The 13382-nt window shown below is 45.8% G+C and overlaps 1 protein-coding gene across 2 annotated transcripts in view; it reads left to right on the top strand.

Annotated features, from left to right (window-relative positions):
* The window catches only part of GNB5 (G protein subunit beta 5), a 58284-nt gene that overhangs the window by 31385 nt on the left and 13517 nt on the right, over positions 1–13382 (top strand). For both annotated transcript variants that reach the window (XM_009249833.4, NM_001131488.1), the window contains 3 exon segments: positions 674–750; positions 6975–7107; positions 12354–12497. In XM_009249833.4, the coding sequence (XP_009248108.1) occupies positions 674–750; positions 6975–7107; positions 12354–12497 (354 nt within the window).

Genomic DNA, 13382 nt, shown 5'->3' with positions numbered 1-13382 from the left:
TAAGTATCTGAAAGGAGATTTGGGCATACCTTTCAAAGAAAAGGGGCCCTGATACTCAGGCAGAGGAACAAAGGGAGTATGACATTAAGAAGGAAGTAAAACATGAAGGTTTTGTTTTTTTTTTTTGCTTTTGCTAGTTGAGCTTTTTAACTTTTCGAATATGTGACATCAAGTTGATTATAAGAGTCCCCTCATAAGTCTTGAGCCCATCTTTACCCTATACCACTTCCTTTTGAAACTATAATGTAATTCAGTAGGCATCTGGTGATTTTATTTTCTAAAATTTAAACATTAAGATTTTTGCGGCTGGGCACGGAGGCTCACACCTGTAATCCCAGCACTTTGGGAGGCCAAGGTGAGCGGATCACTTGAAGTCAGGAGTTCGAGACCAGCCTGGCCAACGTGGTGAAACCCCATCTTTACTAAAAATACAAAAATTAGCCGGGCATGGTGGTGCATGCCTGTAATCCCAGTTACTCAGGAAGCTGAGAAAGGAGAATTGCTTGAACCCTGGAGGCGGATGTTGGAGTGAGCTGAGATTGTGCCACTGCACTCCAGCCTGGGCAACAGACTGAGACTCCACCTCAAAAAAAAAAAGAAAAAGAAAAAGAAAAAAAAAAAAAAAAGATTTTTGTGTGGAAGTGCTAGTTGTTCACTCTGTGCTGTGTTTCAGGAGCACGCGGTCACTATGCCCTGCACGTGGGTGATGGCATGTGCTTATGCCCCATCAGGATGTGCCATTGCTTGTGGGTAAGTTGGAGCTACAGCAGCTTTTCAGAGTTTGTGTTAACCATAAAATACTGTTCTCTTAGCAAAAACAAGCAAACAAACAAGAACTCAGTTTTTGTTGTTTAATTGTTTAGCAGTATGCTAAATCCTTCCCTGAAATCGATCAAAGAAGAAACCATAAGCCAGCACAGTGGTGCCTGCTTGTAATCCCATCCACCTGGGAGGCTGAGGTGGGAGGATCACTTGAGCCCAGGAGTTCAAGTCCACCCTGGCAACATAGCAAGACCCCATTTCTTTAAAAAAAAAAAAAAAAAAAAAGAACCATAAAACTCTCTTTCATAATTATTTTCATTACAAACTGACAGTAGTTAACATTTCAAACCTATCTCCTGCTCTCTCAAATGCTTTTGGGCAGAACCATAAACGTTGCAAACATTTTGGAAAGCAACTTGGTAATGTCTGTCAGAAGCCTTGAAAAACAGATAGCCTTTGATCTGGTGACTCCACATCCAGGAACTTGTTTGAAAGGAATGATCCAAAACATAGAAAAACCATATGGACAATGACATTAATTGTAGTATTTTAAAAAATAAAGCAAAAAGTACCAGGTGTGGTGGCTCTTGCCTGTAATCCCAGTACTTTGGGAGGCAGAGGCAGGAGGATCACTTGAGCCCAGGAGTTCGAGACCAGCCTGGGCAATGTGGTAATAATACCTTGTCTCTACAAAAAAAAAAAAAAAAAAAAAAAATTCTAATTAGCTGGGTGTGGTGGTATGCCACTGTAGACCCAGCTATTCTGGAAGCTGAGGTGGGAGGACTGCTTGAGCCTGGGAGATTAAGGCTACAGTAAGCTGTGATCATGCCACTACACTCCAGCCTGGGTGAGAGTGAGACCCTGTCTCAAAAATAAAATAAAGCAAAAAAGGAAAGAAAAAAGGAACCAACATACCCATCCAAGAAAACTTAAGTGAATTGTGGTACATGAATTGAATGGAATATCATACAGCCATTAAAAAGGAAAATTCTCAATTACACTGTGTGAAAAGGGCATCAAGATTACTAGGAAGAGTGTGTGCCTTATTCCCTATTCTCCTGGAGCTCAGTTTAACAGGGTTGACAATGAGAACTGAAACCGACATAATTCCCAGTCCCTGTGTTGAACAATTCTGAGACCATTCAAAATATTTCTGCCACAGTATCTCAGCCATGTTTTTAAAAAGAGGCATATTAGGCCAGGCGTGTGGTGGCTCACGCCTGTAATCCCAGCACTTTGGGAGGCTGAGACCGGCGGATCACGAGGTCGGAAGATCGAGACCATTCTGGCTAACATGGTGAAACCCCGTCTCTACTAAAAATACAAAAAAATTAGCCGGGCACGGTGGCGGGCGCCTGTAGTCCCAGATACTCGGGAAGCTGAGGCGGGAGAATGGCATGAACCCGGGAGGCGGAGCTTGCAGTGAGCCGAGATCGCGCCACTGCACTCCAGCCTGGGGGAGACAGCGAGACTCTGTCTCAAAAAAAAAAAAAAAAAGACATATTATAAAGGCTGGGAGGAACTATACCAAATAAAATAGTAATTCTTTCTGGATGATGGGACTATGGGGATTTTTCTCCTTATAATGAGGAAGAAAGAATTTTATTTTAAAAGAGGGAAAGCCCGAGCCCCAGGCAAACGCTTTGGAGCCCTCTCCAGCCAGACACACCAACCATCTTCTCCAGTGTCCCTTCCCTTCAGGTGGCTGCTTTGGGGACATAGTCTCGCTCTCCTTCCAGTGGCCAAGACCACTTATCCCTTTGGAGCCCATGTTCACATACATGTATTTCACTTTTTATTTTTTGAGATGGAGTCTGGCTCTGTCACCCAGGCTGGAGTGCAGTGGCATGATCTCGGCTCTCTGCAACCTCCGTCCCCTGGGTTCAAGCAATTCTTCTGCCTCAGCCTCCCAGGTAGCTGGGACTACAGGCATGCACCACCACGTCTGGCTAATTTTTGTATTTTTTTTTTTTTTTTGCAGAGATGGGGTTTTACCATGTTGGCCAGAGTGGTCTCGAACTCCTGACATCAAGTGATCTGCCTGCCTCAGTCTCCCAAAATCTTGGGATTGTAGGTGTGAGCCACTGCACCCGGCCCATATTTTTTAATTTTTAAAATAGCTCAAAAGTGGATTGTGTCTCCACTTTATAGATGGATGCCAGTATTTATATAAAATTTATTACCATCTACTTCCTAAAAGGATAAGAGGTGCTATAATAAAAGATATATATATTTGTACTACATGTGTAACACATCTATTAGAGAAAGCAAGCAAGAGAGAAATAGGCCACAATGATAAGGTTGGTGCAAAGGAGTTTAGCCAACTACAGTTAGAAGGCACAGTTCCAAGACTGCCCCTGGCTTCAGATACTGGCTGCAAATTTGAGGGTCCCCACAACCCCAGGAATTCACTAAAACAACTCGCCAAACTCATGAAAGTGCTGTACTTACTACCACAGTTTTATTACAGTGGAAAGGTACAAATTAGAACCAGCCAAAGGAAGAGACCCCTGGGGCAGAAGCCAGGAGGCATCCAGCCATGGAGCTGCCAGTCATCGTCTCCCTGGTGTGGTCACTGACGGCGTTGTTTCCTCTTGGCCACGGTGTATGGTAATACATGCAGAGTATTGCCAGCTGGGGAAGCTCCTCTGAGCCTTAGGTGTCCAGAGGTTTTATTGGGGGCTTGACCACACACTGCCTGTGTGGTTTACCTTTATAAAGTCTCCAGTCTCTCTAGAAGTTCGGGCAGATACCTTTAGTCTCAAGTTCCTTTGGAGATCAGACCTGATATGATGCATCCAAAAGCCCCCATCATAAATCACATTATTAAACTGGTGGCCAGAGCCCCCAAGCAAACCAAGCCACTCTTACCAGGCAGGACATTCCAGGGGCCCAGAGATCACTTCCAAGTAGCTGAGGGCAAAAGCCAGACCTCTCCTGCAGTGTCAGTTCTTCACTACTCAGTAGGAATCGTAAGTTCTCCACATTTTTTAAAATCAAATAGGGTAATACGTTTAAAACAAATAGGGTAATATGTTTCTAATTGGACATGAATTTTAGCAGATGCATAGAGCTGGATGTGTTACATAATCCATCAATGTCCAATATTGAAATATTAGATATGCAGTTCTAAATTACAGAAAGAATATATTGGGTAGGCCCTTCTGCAATGTATAGTGAATATAATAACAGTGAACAATGTCTTCAACAGTAGTTTAGAAAATGATGCTGTGGCTGTTTCTTAATTTTACCCTCACTAAATGGAATGCAGCAGCAGAATTCCCATGGGGGTAGCAGGACGGAAGGAAGAGAGCAGCCTTACCAGGCCCAGATAGATAGCTTTCTGGTGATTTAGCTTGGTGCAGAAACAGAGTTCAGAGTGGAGGGATGGCTGGCGCCCTAATCTTTGTCATCTCTATTTCCCCACCCTGGCATGTGGGAGGTGCTAGCACCTTTCCTGGCTGCCTCACTGGCTGTTACGAGGGCCAGACAGAGGAAGTTCAAGGTATGAACATTTGTGAAGGCATTTTTCAAAATATGGCAGTCTAGTGGATGAGAGAGCGTCAAAGACGAAAGTAATACTGACTCCTTATCGCAGGTAAAAGTACCATCTCCCCTTCCCAGACCTTTCCCAAAACTGCTAAGAGCAGCTGTGATTCATTTGAGTTTCTAGTGGTAAGTCTGACATAATGTTTCCCAGCCATGACTGTGTGACATCCCTGTGACTCTGTTATCTGTAATAGACCCACACTGATGCCACATTCTCTAAAAGTCATTGTAGGTAATAATGGGGATATTTTTTATCTCAATTTACCTGGCTCCTGGGTCTCTCTCTCAGTTGTTTCCAAACTTGAAAGCTAAAACCCAAATGGTATTGCCACAATCCCCTTTCCTCAAAAAATGTGTCAATTGATTATATATACAAGTATTTCTTATTTAGGAGCCATATCCCCAAGAAGCTTTCATTCAGGTATTGTACAGTTAGTACGAGCTCCTGTGTGCAAGGCACTGGGCCAGGTGTCATACTGGAATTCAAAGATGAATACGTAACCAAGATCACAACATTAGTTAGGTACTAAAGCAGAGACACTGGATGCATCACCCTGCAAAACCTTCCTGCTTCTCATAGCAATGCAAATAACCCTAAGTAATAAGTATCTCAACAGAGAAATTACTCAGGATGGAGAGGACATATCCCAGCTCAGGGGTCAGGGAGGACCATAGTCCACAGCATGCTTGTCCCTTACCATAGCCAGGGAGGACCATAGTCCACAGCATGCTTGTCCCTTACCATAGCCTAAGTGCAAATCATTCTCCACACATTCTTTTTTTTTTTTTTCTCTTTTTTTTAGTCAAAGAGTCTCACTCTGTTGCCCAGCCTGGAGTGTGGTGGTGTGGTCTCAACTCACTGCAACCTCTACCTCCCAGGTTCAAGCAATTCTCCTGCCTCAGCCTCCCAAGCAGCTGGGATTACAGGTGCCTGCCACCTTGCCCAGCTGATTTTTGTATTTTTAGTAGAGATGGGGTTTCTCCATGTTGGCCAGGCTGTTCTTGAACTCCTGACCTCAGGTGATCTGCCTGCCTCAGCCGCCCAAGTGCTAGGATTACACTGTGAGCCACCGTGCCCAGCCTTCTCCGCACATTCTATAAACAAGTTTGCCAAAGCTAATTACTGATAAGAAACTACCCAAGAATACACCTGTGTACCTCCCAAGCAGCTGGAAAAGCAGAAGGGACCCTTGGCTTTCCCAGTGCCTCAGAAAAAAGTGACCCCATTTTAAATATTGTTCCCTACAAAAAGAAAACAGGGCACCTTAGGGTAAGGCTGAGGTTAGGTCTTTGGGAGGAAAAGAATAAAGTGAGGCTAGGATATTTTCTTGTTCTAGAAAGTAAAGGAACGTTCAAGGACCAATAGGGGTCATATATATATTTAAAAAACAAAAACAAAAAAACAGTTGGCTTGAAGAGTCCCCAAATTTGGGGTAATTTGAGCATCAAACGTAGTAATGATAATAATAGATCATGATACAATTAAGAAAAACAAATTTATGGGTGTACAGTGATATTGGGAAGGAGGATTCTTCATTACAGAAAAACACCAGCTAATAAATATGGAAGACATTATCAAAATAAATCACCCTTTTGCACCCCTAAAGTAATATCTGATTCAAGCAAGGATAATCATGTAAAGCCTTTGTATGAAAGGTGGTTGGAGAAAAGGATATTTTTATGGTCTCAAAATATCACACCACAGATTATTACTGATTACAAACAAATTACCTTTACCCTGGAGATATCTAGTGGACCACCTTAACCAAGTAATCAAAGTTGGCTTTACCAATCTTGGAAGAGACATTACAAGCCTTCTGACATGAGGCAATAAGAAAGAAGTACACAGTAGCACCTTGATACTCTTATTGCCAAAATGTTCTACAGTACTTGAATCTAACCATTAAGAAACCATCTGACAAATCCACCATATGCGACATTCTATAAACAGCCAATCTAAGATTTCCTGTCATGAACAACAAGCAGTAGGTAGTGTCTGTTCCAGGTTAAAAGATCTTAAAAAGACATAACAACTGAATGGAATATGTGAGCCTTGGTTGGTCCCTGGATCCTGGTGACAATCAGGGAAGATTGAATATGGCTGGCTTATTAAATGGTGTTATGGAGGTTTTGTTGATTTTCTCAAATGTGATAAGGATGTGGTAGATAGGAGAATGTTCTTATTTTTAGGAGATGTAAATTTGCAAGTGGAAGTGTTTAGAAGGAAAATGTCATATCTGCAGTTTGCAGTCAAATGGTTCAGAATTTGCTCCTATAGATGTGACAAAATGTTAAGACTGTGAATCTAAGGGAAGGGATCTGGGTGTTCACTGTACTATTTTTTTTTTTTTCAGTTTTACAGTAGGTTTGAAAATCTTCAAACTGGCCAGGCGCAGTGGCTCACACCTGTAATCCTAGCACTTTGGGAGGCCAAGGGAGGATTGCTTGAGGCCAAGAGTTCAAGACCAACCTGGCCAACAGAGCAAGACCCTGTCTCTATTAAAAAAAAGAAAAAAAAAATCTTCAAAGTGAAAGTTGGAAGAAAGGGTACAATATATGATACTGCTAAAGAGAATATGTTGAAAAGTTCATGTGATTGGAAAAGTAGACACATATTCTGTTACTCTGCATTAATCTTTGGTACTTCTTTCTTTCCATCCTAGTGGTTTGGATAATAAGTGTTCTGTGTACCCCTTGACGTTTGACAAAAATGAAAACATGGCTGCCAAAAAGAAGTCTGTTGCTATGCACACCAACTACCTGTCGGCCTGCAGCTTCACCAACTCTGACATGCAGGTAAATAGGCGGCCCCCAGTGTCAGGTTGACCTGCCAAGGAGCACTAAAGAGGAGCTGAGAGGAGAGGAAGCATTCGGCTTGTCTCTCTGAACAAGATAGCTGTGCTCCAGTAGTTTGCTCTAAGAGGAAGCTCCTATTGTTTCTCATTAGTTATTATTATTTTTAATAACATGAGAAGGTTGGGGCTAGTGATTGTTGATAGCGTTGAGATAAAACTGCATGGCATATTGAAAATCCTCCTCTGATGGCTGTGCTCCAGTAGTTTGCTCTAAGAGGAAGCTCCTATTGTTTCTCATTAGTTATTATTATTTTTAATAACATGAGAAGGTTGGGGCTAGTGATTGTTGATAGCGTTGAGATAAAACTGCATGGCATATTGAAAATCCTCCTCTGATTGACTTGGCGAGGGTGGGAGTGGAGCAGGGAACCCCCTGGGGTGGAGGCAGTTATTGTGCCCTGGTCTGTGTGCTAAAGTGTGTAAAGCTTCACTGAGCTGTCAGGCTTCAGAGCTGTGCGCTGCGTGCATCTCACTTTACAGTCCTATTTTAACCAATGCAAAAAGAAAACGCCTCACCATATTAAATCTTTGCACTACTTTAAATACACTACAGTGAAAACAACACAACCTTTATCACTTTGACTAAGTTTTCTTTAGCAAGTGGTGAAAGCACTGCATCGTTTATTTATTCACACTTATTCAGCAAACCTTCTCAGTACCTACTACCCATATTGCCAGATACGACATGGCTCTGGGGCCAAAAGCTCAGTCTTGGCCCTCAGGGACCTTTATGAAAACCAATAATGGTTAGACAGTGGGGCAACTGGGGAGCTCTGAGCAGGAGGGGTTGGTCACAGACTTGCTGCTGCCAGTGAAGAGGGACCGCTGCCACTCCAGGCGGCCGCAGCGTGTGAGGGAGCACAGTGGGAGGCAGGCAGCCGAGAGGTGGGTGGGGCCAGATCCCAGGGCTCCCTCAGTGCCTGGGCTGGACCCTGTAGGTGACGGGAGCCCTTGCAGGGGTGAGTCAGATTTTGGTTTGTTTGAAAGAGAAGAGTGTCTGAGTTAGATTAAAGCCTTCCATAGTTTACTCTGGCTTCAGTGAATTGATGTCAGGAGGGATGGGGAGGTTAGAGGCAGGGAGGTCAGGTGGCTGGGTAATTGTTCAGTTGCTGACTGGAGGGATGTTGGGACTTGCAGTATCACCATTGTACCCCTGTTGTTTACACCTATTATTTGAGCCTAACCAGGAATCTTGCAGACTTGTTCAGCAGGGGGCGCTGTGGCCACTGGCTGGTGCAGTGGCCAAAACCAGATGTCTTTGGGCCTGAGGCAAACCAAAGCAACAGAGGACATTTAGGCTGGATGAAGGCAGGCTCAGGGGGCTACCACGACGATCAGGCATCTGAAGCCCCTCTGTGGAGACCCATCAGACTCGCTCTGTGTTGCCACGGGGCAGGGTTGGGGATGAAAGGGGGCACCAGTAGGTTAGAAAGTGCTTTCTTTTCCAACAAGCAGCTTAGCCGGAGATAAAGGGAAGTCCCAGCTGGCTACCTCGGCGGGGACGCGGCCTGGGAGGCAGAGCAGGTAAAGCGTGGCTCCGGAGGCAGACAGCAGGATTGGATCTTGGCTCCGCTGTGTTCTAGCTGGTGATCCTAGACAGCGTTTGAATTTCTGCGTGCTTCGTTTTTCTCACCTGCACATGAGGATAGTAAAGTAGTAAATCTGTCCCGCATAAGGTTTTCTGAGGCTTAAATTAGATGATTCATGTACATAGTATAGTCCCTGGTAAATATCAGTAAGCATTAACTTTTATTATTTGTTTGTTTGTTTGTTTTTTGAGACAGGGTCTCACTCTAGTACCCAGGTTGGAGTGCGGTGGCACAGTCTGGGCTCACTGAAGCCTCCACCACCCAGGCTCAAGTGATTCTCCTGCCTCAGCCTCCCAAGTAGCTGGTAGGCCTGTAGTGGGTCTGCAAGCACACGCCACCATGCCTGGCTAATTTTTGTATTTTTTGTAGAGATGGGGTCTTGCTGTGTTGCCCAGGCTGATCTTGAACTCCAGAGCTCAAGCGATCCACTTGCCTTGGCCTCCCAAAGTGCTGGGATTATAGGCATGAGCCACTGCACCCAGTCAGTTTTATTATTATTAACACAAAGCTTCATGGGTGATGCTGATACACAGCCTAGTTTGGGTACTACTGAACTCATGAACCTCCAGCTTTCTTCAATCCTTGGGATCTAGGATGATAAAAGAGAAACTCAAGCGGCTGGTATGAGACTATGGTATTAAACCTACAAATTCTCTGCATTCCAGAACAAATGAGTGACAATGAGTTAGGGGTTCTGTTTCATGCATTTATATGAATAAATGTTTGGTCTTTAAAATTTATTTTTACTTATATTATAATGAAGATCAAAAACACAAAATTGAAAAGTATTAGAAATCTACTTTTAACTTTTAAAAACTATTCATTTCTTTGATCAAACAGTATGGTATGAAAATTTCCTAAATTAAAGAGCAAGACTGGGGTAGTTGCTTAAAGAAAATTGTTTGGACCTGGTATCTCAAAATAAACTAAGTTACTGCAAGTGTTATTAGGAAAGCAGTGAGTTGGAACAACCACTAGTGGGTGTGGGCCAGGAGAGACTGAGGGAATTCGAGCATCCAACAAAATATTAGTACCCAAATTTCAGCCTCAGTTCAGGTTTTGTGTGTCCATAAGCTACTTTGCCAGCTTAAGTCATCTTGTTGGATGTATGCAGGCCTCCTGAGGGAAGTCAAGGCTGGAGGGGGTCCTGTGGACAGCCAGTGGGTGCAACACCAGGGCGGGAGCAGATTCCCCTCCTTGTAATTTGTTCCTTCCCTGCAGAAATTTTTTTTGTTTTGAGACCGAGTCTCACTCTGTTGCCCAGGCTGGAGTACAGTGGCGTGATCTCAGCTCACTGCAACCTCCGCCTCCCAGGTTCAAGAGATTCTAGTGCCTCAGCCTTCCAAGTAGCTGGGACAACAGGCGTGAGCCACCACAACTGGCTAATTTTTGTATTTTTAGTAGAGATGGAGTTTTACCATGTTGGCCAGGCTGGTCTTGAACTCATGACCTTGGGTGATCCACACACCTCAGCCTCCCAAAGTGCTGGGAAAAAAATGAGATTCTTTATGTGCAAGGCCTAACATATAAGAGAGAGGGGAAGAAAAAGAGAAAGGGGGCAAAGGGTGAGGCAGAGACATCCCATCAGCAGCTGGAAATTGAAGGTGTGGTGTGGTCAGTGGTTGTATTGCATGCTAGCGGTGCATAAGGCCTGATTCCTCTTTTCTTTCCTCAGCCATCAGTAATCACCCACAAAGGGCTCTCTTGCGGACACTTATGCTGCAAGAGCCACTTCCTCCATGGTCTTATCACCTCACCCAGGCCCTGTGGAGCAGCCAGAAGGCGGGGAGAGCTTCTCCCTTGCAGGTCCCCTCCATTGCTGTCAGTACCCAGCTGGCTCCAGGGCTCTGTGATGCCGCCAGCTGGGCCTATGAGGGCCCCGAACCCTGAGTCTTCACTGCCTTTCTCCCAACCCCAGGAAGGTACGCTCAGCCAGAGCCCAGGCCTCATACACACTGGCAGTGACAAAAAGTAAAACTCCAGCCCCGTCCCCATGTCTTTCCCCGGGCACCCCTGAGTGCCTTTACTCTATGGCTGACCTTTGTACTTGTAAGCTATCCAGAGGCTCTTTGGGCCTCTGCCAGAGTTTCCTAAAACATACGTTTGCTCTTCTCATTCTCCTGCCCAGAAGCTTCCAGAGTGCCCTCTTGGCTTCAGACTGAGTCCTCACCTGTGAACGGGCTCACCTTTCATTTAGTGCAGACATAGGCCCCCCTGGAGTTTGTCTCTCCCCTTCCCTTCCTTCACCTGGCCAGCTCTCACTCTTCCTTGAAGACCAACTCAGATATCACCACACTGGGTTTGGGACCCTCCTGTGTGCACACCTGGATCCCAGCACTTCTCATGCTGTTGTCATTGATCCTTGTCCACTGGTGATGTCAACTCCCCAAGCGAACATCAGAAATACTTGCAACCAAGCAAAGCTAAGGTTATCTGACCTGCCACAGTAAGGGAGAACCTCCACTTGGCAGAATCTTAGTAGGTTCTGAAAATGGAGGAATTAGGGAAGGGTACTTAGAGGGTTTCATGGTCCAGGCTTGGTGATTTTAAGGTGGGTCTTGCAAGGCCGTTTTAGCTTTGGATTGGTGAGCCCAGCAAGGGAACAGTCTTGAAGTGAGTCTGGATGAGCAAGCTGTTAATCTTGGTAAGTTGTCTAATCGATTCACAGTCTTTTCTCCCAGGAGCAGGTATTTTCTGCAGCAAGCAGTTAAGTTATTTTTACTTGGTCTCAGTATGGTTTAACATAGTAGCAGGAAAGTTGGCCTGGTCCCAGAATTGTTTAACACAGGGATGGGGAATTATGTTGGTTTCATTCTTACTGGCAATCCTATTAAACTGAGTTCTGGGAGAACAGAAACTGAGACACAATCTTTCTGCAAACCCTCATGCATTAGCAGAGTGCCTGGCAGACACTGTCAGCACACAGCAAATGTTTCTTGAACCTGTGTATGCATGAATATCCTCTGGCACCCGTCAGTGGTCCTGGGAAGCCTCTGGGCAGCACTGTGCTCGGGAAAAGCAGCAACAGAGAATGTCCAACAAGATGCTGCTTAGACCCCTGCTGCTCCCAGTTGCCCCGTGACCAGCCTCAGCATTCCCTGGGAGCCTGTGAGAAATGTAGACGCTCAGGCCCCACCCCAGACTCTGTATTAGCAAGCAGCCCAGTGATGTGTGTGCATCAATATCCAAGAAGCACTTTAAGTGTCTGGCCTGCACAGCAGTGGGAGGCATCGAAGGTTTCAAACATTCAGCAGAGACTCACGGAACACTTCCTACGAGCCAGGCATGTGTAGAGCCCTGTAGGTACCACCATGAAGCCACCAGGATTTCAGCTCTGCTGGGAGGCAGGTCCATAAACACAACTCAAGGACTGTGAGGGTGTAGGAAATGCACTCTTTCCTTCTTTGTATAGGAGAGAGATTTCTGTGCATGAACCCAGATACAGCAGGTGTGTCTGCGTGTGTGTGTGTGTGTGTGTGTGTGTGTGTGTGTGTGTGTAGAGTCTGCTTTTCCCTACGGAACGTTAAGCCTCTGATTGACTGCCCCCGGCATAAGCAATAACCACAACCACCCACTTCCTGTCCTTTTCTACGGGCAGATCCTGACAGCGAGCGGTGATGGCACGTGTGCCCTGTGGGACGTGGAGAGCGGGCAGCTGCTGCAGAGCTTCCACGGACATGGGGCTGACGTCCTCTGCTTGGACCTGGCCCCCTCAGAAACTGGAAACACCTTCGTGTCTGGGGTAAAGACCCAGTGGAAATTCCCTAGGGCTCCTGTGTCCACTAAGGAGGCTTATGGTGGCAGTTCTTGTCCATTCATGGGATTAGCCTAGGCACTTCCCTAGAAGGGGCTGCAGGAATTGTCCTCAACTCCCCACCAAAGCCCCAGCTCCTGCAGTGGCCGCACTGGCTCCAGGCCCCTCTCGGGGGCTTGGTGGGCAGCTACAGGGCTGAGCTGTGAGGGCCTCCTTCTGTTCTGCCACTGATGTTAGCAGTCTATAGAGTAATCTGGAATGTTCTCCTATATGAGTGCTGCAACTCAAGGTGCATATCTGCCACATTTTAAAATGTCATTCCTCAAGTAAATAGCAGAGAGTTAGCATCTGAGAGCATCAGAGATGCGCACAAGGGCATGGCAGGTCAGATGGCTACCGAGCTGAGGCAACGCTGTGATGCCACCAGGGCTTTGAGTCCTGTGGGGCACTCTCCCACCCCACCCCTGCCAGCCACCATCCTCCCTCCCATTGCAGGGTGCAAGAAACAGAGGCTTTGAAAGCTCAGAGTTGGCAGACAGGGCCACAGAGACTCAGAGAAGCACTAGACTAGGACTCAGGGTGCCTGGGTCAGGGCTTTGCTACCTGACTGTAAGTTGCATCTGCTATAAGTTGGACATAGTGCACAGTGGTATTTGCACTTCCCCTCCCCAGGATGGTACAAGCAGTAGATGGAAGAGTTTGCAGTGTGTATGCAAATGGGAGGGGCAAGTCTTTCTGTGGCCAGCCTGAGAATAAGGACAGAGAGCTGGGCCAGCTGACCTTACCATGGGTCCTGTCTCACCTCCGTCAGGAGGCAGTGGTGAGACAGGACAGTGACGCACACACTGTCAGGTGACTTCTGCAGCTGGGACA

The sequence above is a fragment of the Pongo abelii genome, chromosome 16 (assembly GCF_028885655.2).
Source record: "Pongo abelii isolate AG06213 chromosome 16, NHGRI_mPonAbe1-v2.0_pri, whole genome shotgun sequence".
Taxonomy (NCBI): Eukaryota; Metazoa; Chordata; class Mammalia; order Primates; family Hominidae; genus Pongo; species Pongo abelii.
This window is presented reverse-complemented; position numbering and strand designations above follow the sequence as displayed.